General features: G+C 38.4%; 1 protein-coding gene across 10 annotated transcripts in view; it reads right to left on the reverse strand.

The window, feature by feature from the left end:
• The window catches only part of LOC131692285 (FH1/FH2 domain-containing protein 3), a 428,161-nt gene that overhangs the window by 217,890 nt on the left and 188,927 nt on the right, over positions 1-21,344 (reverse strand). For 3 of the 10 annotated variants that reach the window (XR_009305954.1, XM_058979250.1, XM_058979253.1), the window contains exon 2: positions 1,040-1,346. The exons of the other annotated variants lie outside the window; for them this stretch is intronic. Coding sequence is in view for 2 of the 3 variants with exons in the window: in XM_058979250.1 (XP_058835233.1) it covers positions 1,040-1,216 (177 nt within the window). In the remaining variant the exon portion in view is untranslated. The remainder of the gene's footprint in view (positions 1-1,039; positions 1,347-21,344) is intronic. 10 annotated transcript variants of the gene reach the window in all.

Consider the following 21,344-nt stretch of genomic DNA (forward strand, 5'->3'; position numbering starts at 1 on the left):
ACCGGAAACTCTAGTGATATGGAAGATCTCGCTTTCTTCTAGCATCTGAGCCGTACATCAAAAATTAAGTATTAGATTCGCGGTCCGCGCGCGATAATCAAAGAACACACGCGCAGGCACACGTTTATAAAATAGAATTTATACACGCGAAGTTACATAACCGTTAGCACATGCTATATACAAACGCACACGCGATCGAACACGTTAACGTAGAAATGCTCGAGTCCTTAGCGATGACATACGCGATCCTGAAGTCTCATATCTGAACCTACAATGATTATCACAAATAATATTACGGCCAACTGTAATTGGTCTTGTTTTAGTGGGCGACGTTGACTGTCTCGTCTGCTATTGTAGTGTATGATTCTGACTGGGAGCCCTTCCGAGAACCTAGCTCCAGTCGGACACGGTGTTTTTTCAGTCAAAATGCGGAATAAATTATCTAATAAGCATCAGCAACATTTGTGAAAGTCATAGACTCTTCTATGACCGTGTTTGATGAAAAAACGAAAACACTTGGAGCTACGTTGAACAATTGTATTTTTGTCTGCACGGATAATCGCTACAAGTCGCATCATTCAATTTATAAGCACTGCAAAACCATTAGTGTTCCTTTATTACCATACAAACGCACCCATCTCACCCCCGGTTCTCCTAAATAGGTACAGAAGATACGATTCACACGACCACACTGCGGCAGCTTCACCAATCGAGTTTGGTCAGTTCCTCCTCCCGGGAGCGATAGTTTGTGGCCAAGAAAATCAACTTTCGCTTTCGCAGAGCATCTGGAATGAAATCGTAGAGTACCGTATCGGACCGGTAAGCTGCTCAGATGGCAACTGCATGCCAAAGGCATCCATCAAACCGTTTATGCAATTCTGCTTGCCAGCCAGACAAGCGGATATTGAATTCAAGGAGTCGCTTGTCGCTTCCAAGCACACAGTCATTAGTCAAAAGATGACAAAAGTCATAATGTTTCGAAGAGAAAAATAAAATCCTCCACCAGCAAATATTCGAAATGAAATCAGATCAAGCTTACCCTCTGCGGTGCTCCCAGATGGCGCAACAGTGCTCCGAGTTGGGTCACCACCGGAGCCGAGCTAACAAACGAGAACGCGGGAGCACGGGACGGAATCGGGTACATGGCGAAGCTATTGAAGGGATCACTATCCACCAGATACTGGACACGAAGCGTGACCAGGTCGTCCGGGTCCATGTTTCCGGTGCAGGATTTCTTCTATTCTAATGAATGATTGAATCTTCACACTCTCTTATTTATCACTGAAATTGATTTATAACAGTAGAAGACTTGCTTCACATTTTCACATTTGAAACCACACACAGACCTGGAAAAGAAAAATTTGATTCTCGGGTTATCATTTGGTAACGAAATCCCTAGCCCCAGCAGTGCATTGGTTTTCGACGAAGGAAAAGAGCTGTGTTCCAAACTGTCTGAATCCTCTGCAATGAGCATCTTCTGACTCATGTTCGACGGTCGCGCCCTCCGTCATAAATTAAGGGGTAATAAATTATCGGTTTGTAGTGCAACCTCACAACCTGCCCCACAATCTACAGCCGGTTCACATAAATCAATAACAAAAAAAATACACACTGGGCGATAGACGATTGCCACTAATTAGTATCGACTGCGTTTTATACCTTTGTCATAAATTTTGTTTGTTCAAACAAGTTCCGAAACTATAAACTATATTTAACAACAAATAACATGCAGAAATGCATACCAAATTGGCGCTTCCACCTATCGTAAGCAATTTCACCTCTCTTCCATACCGACTCAATCGACTACTACCTCGACCACTACTGGGGGTTGGATTTGAAGAGTCACAGGTCGGCTACAAATCATCGCAATATAATTGTTCAGGTTATAAACTTGATTTCGCTGCACACGGTAGCCACCAACGTCGCTTGCCCACCAACCAGGGAACTAGTTAGCCAGGAATCTAAAATATACTCGCTCACGCCGTACATTATTTCGATTGCAAATAACAGTCATGGAATATCAATGCAAATTATGGTACGATTGTCGGTTTTACACTGAGAGAACCGCGGTGTCATGTTTTGTCCTTTTCGAAACTGCATATAGGATGTGTGTGAATAAACAAAATCATAAGAAGTGTATTTTGTTAATTCCTGCAATAGCATGATTTTCTAATTGTTTTCTTCAATTGGTTAATTTGATTAAAGCTAAAACGCTTGTCGAACAAGGCCACAATGGTGGATTGAGTTGCCAAAAATAAGAAAAACAATCTGTTTCTCTTATTTATTGAGTTCATTCAAACGTAAAGGTTGATTTAGCTTGACGTTTTTCGTTTTAGTTACCTCAAAATTAGGGTAGAAGTTCCCTAGGGAACTTATTCTGGTGGTGCCGCATGAACCATGAATTATACCAAGCATATAAATGAACGGATGTTGTGAAAGGGATAGAACATGGCAGATTGTAGTGGGCTGGACACGTGGTCCGAATGCCGGATGAGCGTCAAGCAAAGACAATAAAGACAACAGGCAAGCAGGTAACCAAAAAAATATTTCGGGTGGAACCCAAGAGTTTTTATGTAAATTACTAGTTGTCAAAACATTAACCAGAAACGATGTTTCTATATAAATTGAAATCTATTTAAGCGACTTTTTTGCCGATTGTCTAAGTATCGCGGTTTTTTTGTAGATCCGTTCAATATATGTCTATACCATCGTTTGTAGCTAGCTGTTTGACTGCGACAGAGCTTTTACTTCAAAACTATTCAACAAGACCGGTATACTGGGAAGACAGTATTGTTAGCTGTGTCCAGGTTGTATTATTTCCTTGCTTGTAGCAGAATGTTTTTGGAGGTAACGGTTTCAACAGAATGAAAAAAAAACTGCCCAATAGATTCCTGCAAATTAACAATAAATATGACACTTTTTTGTTTATACCCAGTTTTTCTAAAGTAACGAGCAACCAAGCATGTGAACATCCTGCGGCAGCTGCTAACTACAAAGTAGTCAAAAGTTTGCACACTGATAGACATGAATAAGATACCAAGCGAAAATGAGTTAAAAGGCGTCACTGTGCGCATTAGATGCGAGAAATGCGAACGAACGATGAAGCTGGAACTGCTGAAAGCAGTGTAGATTCTTTACTCGCGAACATTTATCACATGAAAAAACGTATCCATTAAAAGAATTTTTAATGGAAAAGCGTACTTGAGGTAGCTCATACTAAGAATTCAATTTAATGATAGAATAGCGCCAATAAAAAATTAAGATTATTGGATATCCAATACTTTCAGCTTGTGCGACAACCCCGGGTTACAACTCCATTAGAGACTAACTGGCCACCAGGAAACTCATAAGGTGTCTATTAATACGTCTTAGGGATATCAAAACGACGAATAGCGAGAAAATGACTAGCAATACACTTATAGCCGTAAGCTCAAACGCGTACTAACTATTTTTAAACCGGACTAACTTTTAAACAGGCCTAAACTATTTTGTAAGCTTGAACCAAACGATGCTGTCATTTATATGGCTGCGTTCTGATCTGCGATATACGACAATGTTAAAAAACAACAAATTCATGTTAAAGAAAATGAGTAAATTAAACAACATGGAGAATTGTTCTTCATTCCGATATTTTCTTACAGTAAAATAGCTTTTCTTCGTCATATGTCTCGTTCCATAGCGTGTGAGAACAATTTTGTCAACATGTAACCGATATGTTTCTGTACTTAGAACTTCAACTTGGTGGATAGTTTATAGTTGGCCGATGATGTACAACATTTTGTAGTGACATAATATTCAATGCACAAAAGAAAATAAGTTTGAGGTGGTTGAACCATGGTTTGTAACTGATGCCATGATAGTTATTTTAAACTTTGATTAAAAAATTGGTTGAAATATTTCAATTTGAATTCAAAATGAATTGTGAATGTCATTCTAATTGAACATGATACCTGTCGACACGGGGGGGGGGATATTTATATTCGTTTCAAGTGAATTTTCACAAGTTTGGAATAAATTTCAATTATAAATAAAGGTTTGATCACACTCTGCGAATTAAAATTGTACACGTTTTTTTCAACAAAGCTAAAATAAAAAGTAAACAAAGGTCAAACAAAAAAATAAACTTTGACAGAATGATCACTTTAAATTCACAAGTGTTATATTTCATATTTTTGGTTGCACTGTGGCAGACAGAGAATATAGATATATTTCTGTAATGCATCAATGCAGATTGGAACGATTTTATTTGCTAACAAAATTTCTACGATTTTATAAATAAAATAATAAGTTCATTAAAACAAAAATGAAAGTTTTGAGCATCCTAGTAATATATTTTTACGAACAAATATATTGATCACCGATTTACTCATATAGGAAAAATACGTATATTTTAAATCTTATATTTAATCTTAGCTTAGTGTATTTATGGAGTTATTTTGTAAGCAGTTAACATTCTGATTCAATTTGTGAACTGGGAGTGAAAATAAGAAAATTTATAAAATAGTGCATTTTACGATCTACAGCCGATTGTCATTTATTTGGATCTATCCAATGAAAAAAAACTAATTTTTTTCGTTATTTACTTTTTTTATGTGAGGTACGACAGATATATGAGCAATAATTCGTGATAACTATAGTTACTATATTCATAGTTAGGCGGAGACACTGAGCGGAGCCAATTAAACATGTCAAATGCCGGAGCTAGAAAAACTCATAGTAAGAGAACTGCGGAGAGAAAAACAGCATTTTTGGCAACGTATGCCCCGGCATTGTATGGCAACACGTCCAATGTTATAAGGATAGGCAATGTTCGATTGGATTCGTTTTTTGACAGCTAAACGCGAATCCAATCGATCCAAAATGGAGTCTCCGCAGTTCTCTTTCTAGAGTTTTTCTAGCCGGAGCCAATCGAGCATGACGTCACATAACATGTTCTCTTTGGATTGGTATTGTGATTATGGTCATAATTATTTTACTCTTTTCTTGTGTTATCGAGTGAAGAGAAACGAAAAGAACAAGACTTTTTCTGTAACACCAAGAGATATTCGCACAAGTATGAAATCATTATATCCTCGAATTGTTTTTTTCTATTCGTACCTGTAAAGAGCTTGAACATTCGCATGGGATGCCAATGTTTTCTTCCTGAAATAAGAGCTGCCAGTTTTCCGGCTTTTGTGTCCGCCTAACTCTGAATATAGTAACTCTAGTGATAACATGTTGCTGGTTTATATTAAGGAATTAAATGATCCCACTTATTCTCATAGCTATATGTAAAAGAAAATAATCAAAACAATTCTTATTGAAGTTTTGATTCTAATTCGCAAAAACTGATCTGAATATGCGATAATCTGTTCGATTTATCCAAATGTGCTCTCCTGTAACTCTTCGATGAGCAATTGGAATCAAGCGTGAAGAGAGAAGGAAAGAACAGAGAAATCAAAAATACAGGTAAATATAGTTCGACGGTGCTTGTCTTTCCTACCTGATAAAACTGGCTTATTTATTGCGAGTATATTTATCCAGAAGAGAGCTGAAGAGAGGATTGAAAATAACGAAGTATGCGCAAGAGGAACATGACATATCTTTGTCCTCTTCCGGTAACATGATGCTGCCATTTGCATTACTGCGTTCTGATCGGCAATACACAGCAATGTTAAAAATCGTACAATGAGGTTAATTGAAAATTCACTGTTTATACCATTTAATAGTCTGATGTATTTATATTTTTAAAACAATTTTGGAATCCTTGATTTAGCTTAAACAAATTATTATTAGAATTATTTAATATCCAAGTAATTAATACTACGTTCACACGAGTTAAAACGTATTTAACGCTATCTTGATAACATTTTTCTTGTTGCTAATTATTATAATATGTCTTAACTCTGTAGTGTGAACATGGTATAAAACGTTATTTCGCTATTTTGCTAATAATGGTGCATACTATCGTGAACATTATAGAGTTGTATTGTTAGTCGCTAGCCACTCCAAGGATTGAAGGAAATTCTCAAACATTATATTTAGTAGTCAGACAGTTCAACCAAATCTGACTATTTCAAATTAAATCAAATGCTTACAGAACAATAATGGAACCTTACCTTTTTTGGAAACGTTTGTATTAGTTGCTGTTCTGCAGCACATGAAAAAGCCAAAAACAAAAATTTATTTGCTTCAGGTAATTATGTGGTCCTTGGAAAAGAAATCTGACATTTTAGCCTGGTGGGGCTTATTATACCATCCTACCCAACTACTCCACTCACCATGCATATAGAATTCGGCAGTCCTACTTTGCTGAAAATGAAGTAATTCAAATTATCAGCACGATTACCTAATCAATCCTGAAATACCAAAAGTTCAGTAATTGAGCTGAGAATTTGACAATTTCAAAAGTTAATTTTCAGCGAAGTAAATCTGTCAACTGAATTAAATCCAAATTGCTGAGCTTTCAATATCTTGGATTGCTAAAACCTTAAGTTCAACGAAATTTTGCTGAATTTGTCTACAGTTGAAATGCTAATCGTCCAAGATTTGTTGGAAAATTATAAATAGTGAAACAATATAAGCAAGCTTGGATATTATTTAAATAACGATGGCTTTATTAACAATCTTTTATTTAATCATAGTTTGAACTCTTTCGAAAACAGTAAAAATGTAAGTAAACTTCCACTTGCTTATTGTGTTCTTTGTGAGAAAATAACTAGAAAAGTGTACAAATTGTGATTATATATTCTTTTCTTTTCCTCTTGTTAAACTAAATAAAAAAATTGTGGTCAAATTAAACAGCTTCACTCATTTTGATAGCCATAAGTAAACTAACAAACGAAAACAGTTTTTTTAATGCAATTCTGCATCCAATTATAAAATTTCGTTCGACGGTTAGCTTCAAGATGATTTGACTTCTGCTAACCTGCACTATAACTCTTCGACATGGCGTTTTGAAATGAGCGTGTAGCACCTTATAGATAGGACGATAAAGAATATCAAAAAAGTAGCATTTAAAACTCGTTTATACCTGTTTTTCATACGGGATAAAACTTGCTTATTTGCCCTCATATGGTTTGCGTGCAACATGGGCCATAATATTGCACATAAAGGTCGAAAAGTTGATTCAAATTATTGAGATGTATGCAAGAGGAATATGGCGCCCCTTTACACTGTTTTCATTTGGCTTCAGGATGCAGCCATTTCTGCAATGACAGGTACTAACGTGTTAGACCGGGCTAAACTCAGGCCTAAAATCAAAGATAGTACCGTGGTTGGTACTAGCTTCAAGCTTACCGCTATTAGAGAGTTCATGTATTTATCCCTTGATTAGGCGTTGCGTTCAACCGTGAGGTAGATGTTGGAGGGTATAATAATTCACAAATTATCATGTATTCCACCTAGTAGTGAGATAAAAGATTTCTCATATAATTATACTCATAGCATCAAAAAGAACAACTGCATTATTGAATCCCAAAATTCTAGCGAAAATTTGGCTTCTTCATCAAGATTTAGCTTATATTGAACATGCCGCAAAAATTACTGGTTGTGTAAGGTGTAAATAAATAGGGGAATGTGGTCGGTTGTCGGCACCCTTTTGTCATTGGCTCATAACATTTCTCCAATTGCATAATATAGGAATATAAGCATACCAATGGAATGCTAGAGGACTTAGCTAATAACTGGTGAAGGAATTTTATTTTTCCATCAATATGAAAAATGTTACTGATAATTTAGTGAAATGATAATTTTATGCTATTTAGAAAAAATTGGTCGGTTGTCTGCACCCTAACAAAATTTAGTAAAAATGGCACAATATGAATAAAAATCATCAAAATCCAAAGAAAAAATAAAATTTACTTTACTTTTAACATCATTCCTCATCAAAAGGAAAACTGATTGTGAAAAATTGGTACGCATATTACGCACCACTAACGCACTGGCGGATCGCATTCATATTTAGAGAGTGACCAACTTATACCAGAGTTGAATTAGATTATTTATTAAAAGTCAATATCTTACCAAGTAATCAATAAGCATGGAAGGTGCTTTTTAAAAACCACTTTTGGCAAAATAGACCGCTCCATTATTGCTGTACCACAAAAATATTTTTAAGGGTTTTCTTCCTTCAAAATTCTGATTAATGACAAGAGGTTTTTAATCTGTTAGCCGGCAACATTGATTGCCCTGCACTCCTGCATGAACTATGCATCAACATCCCATACCGCCAGATTCGAAATCATCAATTTCTTCGTGTTCCTGCACATCGAACCACCAAAGGAAACAATCAGCCGTTCAGCTCCTGCATCAGGCACTTCAACGAATCCTATTCGCTCTACGATTCCAACATCTCCAAAAACGTGTTCAGAAATAGATTCAGAAACATAGAATAACAAATTGCCTATGTGACGCTTGGCACCAAAAACGAATAAATAAATAAATAAATAAATAAATAAATAAATAAATAAATAAATAAATAAATAAATAAATAAATAAATAAATAAATAAATAAATAAATAAATAAATAAATAAATAAATAAATAAATAAATAAATAAATAAATAAATAAATAAATAAATAAATAAATAAATAAATAAATAAACAAATACATAAAATAAACAAATAAACAGTTTATTGAAAGCAAGTTTACAATAGTTATGTATGAAAATGCTAATATACTGCAAGAAGTATCTGAAATCCAAATAAAATTCTACTTTACTGCATATACTAGTACATACTTGGTGATTACTTGGGTAATGATGGGTTTCGAGATGATCTATAGAGCTCAAAAATTGATGTTCGCCGTCATTCTAAAAACAAAGACGGCCGAGACATCAAAATTCAAAATGGTGACTTTTTCTTGGCACATTATCATATTTCTCATTTGCAAAGGTTGTAATAGTAGGATGTCTCCATATCCAAAATTGATATTCGTCACCATACAAAAATCAATCATGTCGAAGCTGTAGTAAAAAATCTGTCATAATATATACAGACGAATCTGAAAACCATCAATCTGAGTCCTTTAAGAATAGAGACGTCGCCATCTTGGATTTCAAAACGGCATCAGACATCGATTTTTGGCATCGACTCATAAAAAACGTGTCGAAAATATCCATATTCATTGGGATATAGAGAATTCCAATAAACCGGATTTCGTTATCTTGGTTTTCAAAATTGTTTCAAAAATCAATTTCTGGCATCTACTCAAGCTCGTTACGAAAATACTCATATTGATTGGGTTATAGAGAATTCAGAATTTGCCACAATAATGTGGTGCTGAAAACCTATTTTAGTAATCTTCTTCAAAACTGAACCAAAAAAAATTGTGGCGGACATTTCGTCGCCATTCAATGTCGAATCACAATATAGAATAAATTCACTTCGTGTTCATTTGATTCAATTGATTCATTTGATTAATTTGATACATTTTATTTATTTGATTTATTTGATTCATTTGATTCATTTGATTCATTTGATTCATTTGATTCATTTGATTCATTTGATTCATTTGATTCATTTGATTCATTTGATTCATTTGATTCATTTGATTCATTTGATTCATTTGATTCATTTGATTCATTTGATTCATTTGATTCATTTGATTCATTTGATTCATTTGATTCATTTGATTCATTTGATTCATTTGATTCATTTGATTCATTTGATTCATTTGATTCATTTGATTCATTTAAAATTCATTCCACTTATTTATTTTACACAATTTATTATTTTGGGTCAATTTAATTTATTCTATTAATTTTATAACTATTTAAATATTGCCTAATTTTCCCTTTAATGAGCTAATCTAATTTTATTTATGTATTGCATTAATTTGATTTATATTAATCATTCTACTCGTTTTATGAATTTGGAATTTTTCTTTTTCATTTTCCGCTTATTTTCTTTATTTCGTTCGTTTTTTTTTGATTTTCTATACTTTATTCAGTTTCTTGGAGGTTTTATTTGCGCAAGACTAGAAACTACTAGTACCTACTTTGCATGAGTTCTTCAAACTTATAAATGATCCAACAATGATATGTGTAAGAAATGTCTCATCTCACTGTTAGGGTTAAGTTGGTTTTTTAGATTGGTCCCACTGTTGACCGCTGCGATAAGGTGGGTTTCGTCGACCGGGATACCAATTAGTATTGGCTATTGGGTAATTATCAAGCAGAAATTAAAATAACTTTGCAAATAAAGCACGGTCACTGTTCAGATATCTCGTTGCTGGAAAACAATAATCGCTTTGGTTGTGTGTGGCAATGCCGTAAAGAAAGCCAGTGTATTTATCCGATTGCCATCTGAGCAGGTAATTTGGCAGTTTGTTTGATGAAATTAAATTAAATTATCTTCATTTTGAAAATAATTTTATTTTTCACTTGTTTTTTGTGATCCAGATTTCAGCATACGATCCGAAAAGCGCCTTAGCCCGCATTATCACGACAAATTTTTGTCAGAGAATCAAAATGCTACATTAACTCAAAATTCCACTATCTTAACTAGCTAACTAAATTATTACACAAACACTGTTCACTTTCCTCAGTGTATGTTGTGACATTTAACGCAATAGCATTGCTAATAACCCTCTGGAGCATAAAATATGAAACGTGCCGTTTACTCTGCCTCTCATCCACCACTCAAATGCGCAAAAAAGCGTCCAAACCCCACGGTAGCAAAAAGGGACAGTCAGTGAAAGAAAAGGGGAAGAAAGATGAAATTATTGCATAAAAATAAAAATCTATCTACCAGCAATCCAGCAATTGTCCGGTACAAATTGGTCGGAAGTGCCACCGTTTTATCAGTCAGCCTGCGCGTCACCACCGTGCAGCGCCAGCCTCGGACGGAGTTCGTGCCCGTAGCGTCGACTCGTGCCGTGGACGGCAGTCCAGTTTGAGATTGAATAAAACGGTCAATTCAGAGGGAATGAATTGCTGCTGAGTGCATATCACAATGTTATAAATTAATACTAATCGCCCCGCGGGCTGGTGGATACTATCGGAGATAGTGGTGGCATTCCGTCCCTTCCGTCAGCCGGTACAACCGGAGAAATTGCGCACCTCGCAAATTGCAGCTCAATAAATCTTTCAACTTCGAATAAAAAGGTGAAATTGCTAGTCTGTGACAAGCTGCTACTGTTTCTGTTGTTATTGTTGTTATAATGCGGTTGTTTGCTTATTGATTGCCTTTAAATAATTGCATTTCGATAGATTTCTCGATTATTGGGGGGCTATTATTTTCAATTTACTGAACATCATCATGCAAGCCTTGCGCGCGCAAATCGCAATTCGATCGATTTCATTCATACTTTTCGAACCTATCAAAACAGTGTCATGTTTTCGAAATCGTTTGAAAATTGTCTCGATTGCAAGAGTTTATTATTACGGCAGATTTCGCTGCTGCCCCACACCCGACGACAGAAGAAAGCGAAATTGAATCTCCATCCATGATTATGTCAGCGACCAATACGTTCGTTGTTGCCAGCAGTCAGTTCTGTTGCGTGCATGTGGCGCGTGATAATTTTTCTTTCAATTTTCTATATGCCCAACGGCCCAATATCCCGAAACAACAGTATTAATACCCCCGCACTGTAGCTCGATAGAGACTAGCAGCCAGTGATGGTGTTTAGCACTGAGTTAGTCGCTACCGTTTCGTTTGTTTTGATGTAATTTGTTAGATTCATTTGCATATGGTAAATATTATTATTAATTAATTGATAATATTATATGGAATCGTTTTTGCATCGCGAGAACTGATCGACTTATCATGTCGTCAGAATGCAAGACAAAACGAAATCTGGTAAATTGTAAATCTTCCATCATCCAACAAACATCCGACCGTTACACGATAATTACGAGCGCGAAACCTGAAAAGCAATTGACTGTCTGTAAAGTGCACACACACAACAGGTTACTGCAAACATCCTCCTTTGCATGTTACAGCGCCGAGTGTGGCCTCAATGTAACCAGTGAAGAGATTAATTGCAGAGCTCAAATTCAGTCCACCCATTAGGCCCTCGCTCATCACTGGCCTTACCAATCATCAGACATTACATTACTCCAACATCATCTTCAGGTACTCTCCTAATGGATTTACATCGCTGCCACTGGGACACTGCTCCTATTTCGATTGCATCAGAGATCGCTGCCGGCCAACGCACGCTTCGGCGGCGGCGTGCCGAAGCGAAAGAGAACTCAGTGGTCGGATATCCGGCTGTTTTCAACACCTTTAACATCATTATAGCTGACCGAAAAGCACACAACAACCGCGCAGGGAACATTGGCACACTCATCAAGCAATGGTGGAAAAGTAAGAAGAAGAAGCTGAAATTCATTTCGCTTGAAAGGAACGGGTGGCAATTTAAGTCAAACAATTAGACTCGAAGAGTTGAAGACTCTAACTCATCGGTTGTAGGAAAATTGTAAAAAAAGCGATTCGTGTTTGAAATTGATCTAGACTTTGAGATTCGGTTCGCGATGTCAGTTGTTCTCAAATCCTACGAAAACAATGAAACCACCAAAATGTCGGAACAAGTGCCTGAAGACCTACACCATCGGTGCGGGAGCACGATTGCATTTGCTAAAGTGGCTCTGTAAAGTCGTAGATCTAGCTGATCTGCGGTGCGTATTTTTTTAAAATACCTAGCACTACAGCTCACGAGAAAGGAAGTAGCTTGACCTCGCAACTAACTCATCCGGCAAAGCACCTAGCATTACGGCTGGAGTGGCCGCAGCCATAAAAATCAAAAGGGTGTACAAGTAATTATTGCAACACTTACAACTAGCTGCATTTTCCACATTGAACGAAAAACAATCAAATTTTGCCAGATTAGGTTGACTATTGTTGGGTTTCTGCCAAAAACAAATAATTATTAAATAAAAACACCGATTATTTTGCAAAAAGACATGAATTGTGCATATATGCCCATCGATATGCATCTTTAATGTTCATATTGGAGGTCATACTTTGTAAACATAAATAACTCATACCCCATTAGCCGTAGCTTCACACTTTCTTCAACAAAAATACGCCCCTGTATTCGGCTCAACTATTTGAAGTGCTTTCTATACATTTAAAATGTTCTAGATACCCAGTTTTGAAGAAATACTAATGGAAAACACCAAAAATTGCACTTTTTACTAAGTTTTAATTTTTTTTTATATTGTAACGACATATAATTAGCAAGGGACTGGAAGGTGAAGTATTTTTTCAAATATTAAGAGCCATAGTACTCAAGGGAGAGCAAGGATTTGAAGTAAGAAAGTTTAGAAAAGCGTGGAGTAGGGTCAATGAACAAGCTTAGCGTTTCCCGGTTACTTAGCTTTTTGTCTTCTGCAGCGCAGGAGTCAGGATCTTTTGGCATTAAATGCGAATCACCTGAGTCTGCGGCATGTCCGGACAAGCGTAAAGTCAATTTAATGACTTATGCTGTCGGAGCCGACAAAAAGTTAAGTCACGGAAAACTTCCACCCTAAGCATTGTGCGACGATGAAACTCATCGAATGAGTTAGTTTTTGCCCTCGCTAATTGCCATGCCGGGGTGTTTTATTTCATCGACTCTTGTGTCTGCCTCAACAAGTTGTGCATATAGTCACTGTGTGTTAACCAACTAAGTTTTAATGGCTGTGCCGCTCTTATAATCCAAAATTGGCACGAACTAACTCACCAAATTTTTCCATTTAGATCTCCAGAAAAATAGAAAATTCACTCAGAAGAAAAAAGTGGTCTTAATACCCTAACCTTTCATTTAAGAAGTGAGCCCGATGACTTTTTTAACATGATGTCATTTTGCGACACCCTAATGAGTAGTTTCATCTAAGTTCAGCATTGTTCAACCAAACACATCAATTAAACATTTAGAGGGCTTCTATGGGGTTGTGGACCCCCGCGGCTTAACATCGATTTATATGCTGTCAATATATTATTTTCAGTCTGATACGACAAAAAAACTTGAAGCTTCAATATCCGTCCGGAAAAGATTTTCCTTTTCGCGGACCCCCAGCAACGAATTCGCGGCCCCCTAGGGGTCCGCGGACCTCAGGTTGAAAATCGCTGCCTCAGGCAATTGACGAATTTCGCGCCAACTCGAACAAATATTGGCAGCACCCTCTCAGATTCTAATGAAACTTTCTGTACATGAAGACTGTCACAGAAAGCCACTTTACCTACTTTGTTTTTCCAAAAAGATCTAGACTGTCTTTTGAAAAGGGTCAAACTTTTTTCACCATTTTTTTTCAAATGGCTATAGTTTAAAAATCACAAATCCTACCAAAAAATGTTGTAGGACTGATTTTCACAAAATTAGTCAAATTTTTTAATAAAAAATCTTCATCGACTCTTACACTGAAAAAAATCGATTTTAAAAATTTAAAGTCGATTTACTAAAAAACCCCATCTTTGATTTGGATAAAATTTGTTCCAAGATAGGTAATTATGTTCCCTACCTACCATCAAAAATTCAAGTTGGGCACTTTCAAGAAAAAAAGTTATTTGAAAAAAAAACTATCGAAAACTAAACCAATGAAAGTCATCTCAGAATCCTATTTCCTACTACTAATTGCCTGATACATGCAAAAAGTATCAGTAACTAATTTGGTATATAATCATAACAAACTTGAATGAGGGCGATATATGCGAGATTTAACTAAATACCACTTGGCCGTGTACAAAGAATTATCTTGTCTATGTACCCGCCCGGGAAGGAGAGATTGATGGTGTTGTCTCCAACAGGGGCCTTAATTGTGAAGTATGGAGCTCGCTTCTTCAAGAATCCTTTGCTTCGGACAGTGAAAATTCTGGTTCGCAAGCAATTGCGTTCAGGAAAAATCAAGGAGGAGTATACGAAAACAACTTATTTTCCAGCAGCTTCATTTCAAACCTTTCACCGAATTCGCTCTCCAAACTTTGATCTTTTGAACGGAGCTAGTCTACCTGTTTGTCTTTTTGTGTCGCGAGACATGAGCTGCCGTCACTGCAAACAATTGGGCCTAGAGCGGCTTATTGTAAAAACAAGGCACGCTGTGGAAAATGCGGAGAGAATCATGAAAAGTTTTCCTACTGTGGAGAGACTCCGCATGAACTCTCGACATATCCCGCATATAAATTATGTGGGGACAAAATTAAACATTCTTTTAAGGAACGCTCCGATAAGAAATGCCAAAGAGCGCTACGCCACCGACAAAGACTAATTTCTACGTTTCTTTGTACACTAAAGAGCGAGAGTCTGACCATCCCATGGTGGTAACATCTTTTAATGTTGTGACCTTTTACTAGGACGGTCACAATACTACCCTTGGTCACTGAGTCAGCTAAAATTACATTACCATATTTATTGTCATTTTTTGTTTTGCGTGTACATAAATAACAGCGCACGGTCCCCGTTACGTGTTTGACGAGGCCTGTTCTTTGTGTACACCGGTAAAAATATTGTTAGTAAATGTCTAAGTAAAACATAAACGTCACGTCGGTTATCACTCCATGTTTTCATGTTTGAGTTTCGTTTAAGTTTTGCTTAGTAGTCCTGGTTGGTGTCAAAGTTAGATTTTGTTATTTATTTATTTATTTATTTATTTATTTATCTATTTGTTATTTATTCGTTCATTACTATTTATTATATTTATTGAATTACTCATTTTGTATATACAATCTCAATTTATATTATACTTAATTATTATATCATACTATCTCTTGTTATTCTATTAAAATATTATGTAAAACTGGGAAACAAGTTACATGTATTAAAATATTTGTCATTCGCTATAAAAATTTGAATTCAAAAAAATTATATTACGACGCCAACCCTAAACGATAAATGTAAACGTCTGTTGTCATCATCATAACGTCTGCCGTCATCATCATACTGTCATCATGATAATGTCATCGTCATCGAATGCGGGGCGGTTTGATGCGGGTGATCGGAGGCAGGGCCCGGAGGGAAACTGTTTGGAAACCGGACAAGGAGAGGATAAAAGGGTCCAGAATAGCAAGATCCGGTCTCTTATAGTTAATTGAACCCGGTGGAGTAAGTACCAGCACAAGCGGTCACACGTCAAACGTGCCCGCGAGTTTCGTTCGGTAGCCAGTATTGTGTGGAAGACCGGTCCGTGAAGAAAAGCCCTAAGCGGGCAAGTTATACGCTATTGTGTACGCCATTACAACCCTAGTACCTAAAGGGTTTGGTAGTTAACCGTTGTGAAGAAACAACTCGCTCGACTCTGTTGAACTCCTATACAAACAGTGCGCGTAGTGTCACTCCCCGGGTCGCTTTGTGTAAAGCCGGCCTTCGTATAAAAAAAAAACGGCCGAATTGCTGCTAACGAAGACCCCTCATCATCATCGTCATCGCCAGGCACTGACTGCACCCTCTCCGGCAGGCCCGCCGTTGATCGCCCCGCACCTCCCCTGGATTGCTGCATGTCGACCAACGAGTTACACGGCCGCAACGAAGCACCACGCGGTGCCCAACAAGGAAGATGTCAGCAAAATAAAATGCGCAAGTAAAATTATCCCTTTTTGTTTTAAAATTATTCCCTACCCCAACAAAAAGTGAAACTAAATTAAAATTAAATAAAAATGTCTGGTCTTTAAGTGTAATTTAGCTGTGTCGTCTATTTTTTTGTTAAGTGAGTCCATTTGCTTGTTTCCGCTCAGTTCGACTTCCGCTCAGTGACCTTTGGTATTTGAAGGGTTGAAAGTTCTCCCACGTGTAAATTTCCTCTGGAGACAATAAGAAAATGACCCTAGCCGGTGACTAAGGTGGTACGGCCACCTCGTGTAGTAAAAAGTGAATTGTAACAATTGGCGCCCAACGCAAAAAAATATTAAGAAAAAGTGCTTTGCTTCCAAGACCAGAAGCAAACCCCTTTTTCGTTGTGTCTCCCGGGGAAATTCAATTACTCGCGTAATTTTCATTAACGTTTGGTCATTAGGTCGATGTGTTGTCCAAAAAGCAGTCCGAGAGTAAAACTTCGAACCGTTTTAATGCGGATTCTTGCGAGTGATGAAAAAACCTGCAAATCATACGCCGTACATTGCAGATGTAGAGCAGAAATACTGATTGATTTCCTTTATTAAAAATAGGGTGGTTCTAAAATGATTGAATTAAATTGGATTTAATTGTATTTTTCTACTTTTTTGTGTTGTTACTAAGTTTATTTAAATTATCATTTCTAGGAGTATATTTAAGTGTTTGGTCGTTAACTTATAGTTTAATTAAAAATGGCTGCTTCGCGCTTTACATTTGATCAAGCCAGTGAGTTGTTAGTAAAGTGGTATTCTGATTTGAAAGTTGAATTTCTTTCGGATGATGAGCTTGACCATGAACTGATAGTTCGGTCTGTCATCATAGGGGAAAGTTTTGATCGAACACGCAAACGGAGATGGTTAAGGGATCAGCTAAAAGCTGAGAGGGAGAATTCGACTGAAAAACGTTCGCTCCACGTGTCAATCGATTCAGGCAAAGAGATTACTGTATGTACTCAAAAATATTCGGACTTGAAAAAGGCTTTGGGGCAAGAAGAGAATGACGACGCAAAGATGGCGTATTATGCGAGGATGTTGCATGTGGGCGTGCGCATAGTGACCGTTTTGTCTAACGCACGTGGCTCGCCCAATTTGCATAGTTTTTTACAAAATACACTGGTTGAATTAGTGGAAACCATTGACCCAATTTTCGGTAATTTAACAATTCCCAATCAGAATAATCAGGATAACGATGATTCGGAGGAACATACGCCAGACGAAGATGAAATAAATCAGGAAGCAGAAAACGAAGATCAGGAAATAATTAACAACCCTAGGCAGTCAGTTTTATCGCAGGCTGACCTTGAATGGATCCACTCATTGCAGGCAAGAATAGTAGATTTGGAACACGAGTTAGCACGACGCAGGGAAGTAAAAGATGCCGGGACGCAAACCTTTTTTGACTTTGCCATGCCGTCAAATAGCCAATCGTACCGCTATCCTAATTTTCCTGATTCCTCTCCTGCTAGTTTTACATCCCTAATCCGCCAGAATCCTTTTATTTCCTCTTCAAATTACCCTAGATTTCAAAATATTAACCAGATTCCTTCAGAAATTCGTCCAACAATTCCGATTCAAAATGCCACATACTCCGTTCATTCCCTCCCTGGCAATAACCCACTTCCTATACCGAACCGTACGTCCGCAAATGCATATTCTATCCCTATTCAGAACCGCCACTGTTTGCCGGTATCTAAATGGAACATCACAAAATATAGCGGTGATGACCAAGGTTTGAAGCTGAATGAGTTTTTGGAACTGATTCAGGTTTTATCCCAAGCTGAGCACGTGTCAGATGTGGAACTGTTTGAGTCGGCAGTACATTTGTTTGCGGGATCAGCCCTTAAGTGGTATATGACTCAGCGAACCACAGGCAGATTGCTGAATTGGCAGCATCTTGTCTTCGAGTTGAAACGAACCTATATGCACCCTGATCTGGACGCCCTGATAAAAATGAAAATTTATCAGCGGAGGCAACAAAAACACGAATCCTTCCATGAATACTACTTTGAGCTAGAGAAACTTTTTCGCACGATGAGTGTGCAAATTCCCGAACACGAGAAAGTTCAAATACTTCAGCAAAATATGCGGGTTGATTATAAACGGCAAATGACATTCATCCCCATTATAGATTTGGAAACACTGGTCGCCGCCGGTCAGAAACTGGACGCGCTGAATTTCTCGGCGTACAACAAGGTCTTTGGTACCGAGAAGACTATTCAGGCCGTCCAAGGGACAGAGTCCAATCCCAAAAAGAAGGCAAACAAGCAACCACAATCTCAGCACAGTGAGCCAATCGCTACGGTTTCGCAACCGAATAGGAATGTTTCTAACACATCCACCAATCCTCAAAACAATCAGTCGCGGGCAAACCAACCTCCCCCAAAAAGTAATGAGCTCTCTCACAATGTGTCGACGAATCAAGGCTCGTCGCGTAATCCCACCGCCCGGGAACAGACTGCGATGTCATCTGCATGTCAGTCTCGCCCCCAAATTACTTTGGAAGATTTAATTACCGCGCACTCGCCCCCACCACCCAATACTTGCTACAACTGTGGAAGAATTGGACACCATGTAGCTATGTGCAGATTACCACGTACACTTTTCTGCAGCACTTGTGGTCTTCGAGGGTTCCCGACAAATTATTGTCCCTATTGTCAAAAAAACGGCCCGCACGCGAGCCAAATTCGCCGTTCGCAGTGCCCAGACGCGTAAACCAAATCTCTAGTCTCCCAAGGGTTCCCCCGCCCTTCTGGGAAAATGCAACAGAGAATCTGTACCCCAAATCTTCAGAAACGTTTCAAATAATTTACCCATTTCCAAACGACAACCGACCGTATGTTTCAGTAAAAGTGTACGGCCTTTCGATTCGTGCCCTTCTTGATAGCGGTAGTAATCACACGCTAATCAGTGAAAAAATTTTCAAGCAGTTCAAATATAAAAAGCTGCATCGTCCCTCCAAAAATGTTGTCCTTCGCTCGGCTAGCGGAGATGAACTCCAAATTCTTGGGCAGGTTCAACTGCCATTTACACTCGAAGGTTGTGTTAGAATAATTCCGACACTGGTTGTGGCCAACCTTTCCATCAATTGCATCTGTGGTATGAATTTTTGGGAGAAATTCCTAATTCAACCCACAATGCATGATACCATAAACAGCGAGCGCCAAGCTACCGTCGCGGAAATCAATCAACCCACTCCCGAGACATTTTTAACTTCCAAAGAAAAGGAAGAGATTGAAAAGGTCAAGAGACAATTCGTTCCCGCGCGAGAGGGTGAATTGACTATGACTAGCTGTGCCCAACATCGTATTGTGCTGGCGAAAGAATGGGCAACCAAACCCCCCGTTCGCCAGTTCCCTTACGTAATGTCCCCTAAGACGCAAGATCTGGTTGCCGTTGAGCTTCAGAGACTCTTGGATCTGGGAATTATAGAACGAAGTAGTTCGGATTGGTCGCTCAATTGCGTGCCAGTTATAAAGCCAAATAAAGTGAGACTGTGTTTGGATGCTCGAAAAATTAACGAGAGAACAGTTCGTGATGCGTACCCTTTGCCCCACCCTGGCCGTATTTTGGGTCAACTACCGAATGCAAGATATTTGTCTACAATAGACTTGTCGGAAGCATTCCTCCAAGTACCTTTGGATAAGGAATCGCGAAAGTACACGGCATTCAGTGTACAGGGCAAAGGGCTGTTCCAGTATACCCGTATGCCTTTCGGTTTGGTTAACAGTCCGGCCACATTGGCCCGGCTGATGGACAAGGTTCTAGGTCACGGTATACTGGAACCGTACGTTTTCGTTTACCTCGACGATATCGTCGTGGTAACGGAAACGTTTGCGCATCACCAACAGCTCTTAACTGAGATTGCTCGTCGCTTGAAAGACGCCAATCTGAGCATTAACCTCGAAAAATCGAAGTTTGGAGTGACCGAAATTCCCTTCCTCGGTTATCTTCTACGCACCGATGGTCTTAGAGCCAATCCAGACAAAATTCGCCCTATTGTCGAATATGAAAGGCCTAATACCATAACCAAGCTTAGAAGATTTCTAGGAATGGCGAATTATTACCGGCGCTTCATTCCGGATTTTAGCGGGGTCACTGCTGCCTTATCGGATCTCTTGCAGTCAAAATCCAAAACCATTCGTTGGAGTGAAGCGGCTGAAAAAGCATTCTGCCAGATTAAAGAGCGTCTGATCTCTTCCCCCGTCTTGAAAAGCCCAGATTTCAGTCGCCAATTTACCATACAAACGGATGCAAGCGACGTGGCAGTGGCAGGAGTGTTAATACAAGAGCAAGATGGAACAGAACACGTGATTTCTTACTTCTCGCACAAATTAACCACACCTCAAAAAAACTACCACGCTGCTGAAAAGGAGGCTTTGGCGGCAATCTTATCCATCGATGCTTTCCGCGGGTACATTGAGGGGTACCATTTCACCCTCATTACCGATTCGTCCGCCCTTACACACATCCTGAGTACCAAGTGGAAAGTCGGATCTAGATGCAGCAGATGGGCGTTGAACCTTCAACAGTTTGACATGACCGTCCGGCATCGTAAGGGAAAGGAAAATATTGTGCCGGATGCCTTATCTCGAAGCATCGCGACAGTTGTCGATTCCACTTGGTATTCTTCAATGTTAAGCAAGGTAACCGACCGCCCCGATGACTTCGTGGACTTTAAAGTGGAAGATGGCCAACTTCACAAATTCGTCACTTCCCACAACAATCCTTGTGATGCTCGGTTTGAGTGGAAGCTAGTTCCTCAGCCAGCGGAGTATAACAAGATACTCGAACACTGTCACGACGCTTGTTTTCACCCCGGGTACGATAAAACACTCGCAC

This window comes from Topomyia yanbarensis, chromosome 3, assembly GCF_030247195.1.
Source record: "Topomyia yanbarensis strain Yona2022 chromosome 3, ASM3024719v1, whole genome shotgun sequence".
NCBI classification, from domain to species: domain Eukaryota; kingdom Metazoa; phylum Arthropoda; class Insecta; order Diptera; family Culicidae; genus Topomyia; species Topomyia yanbarensis.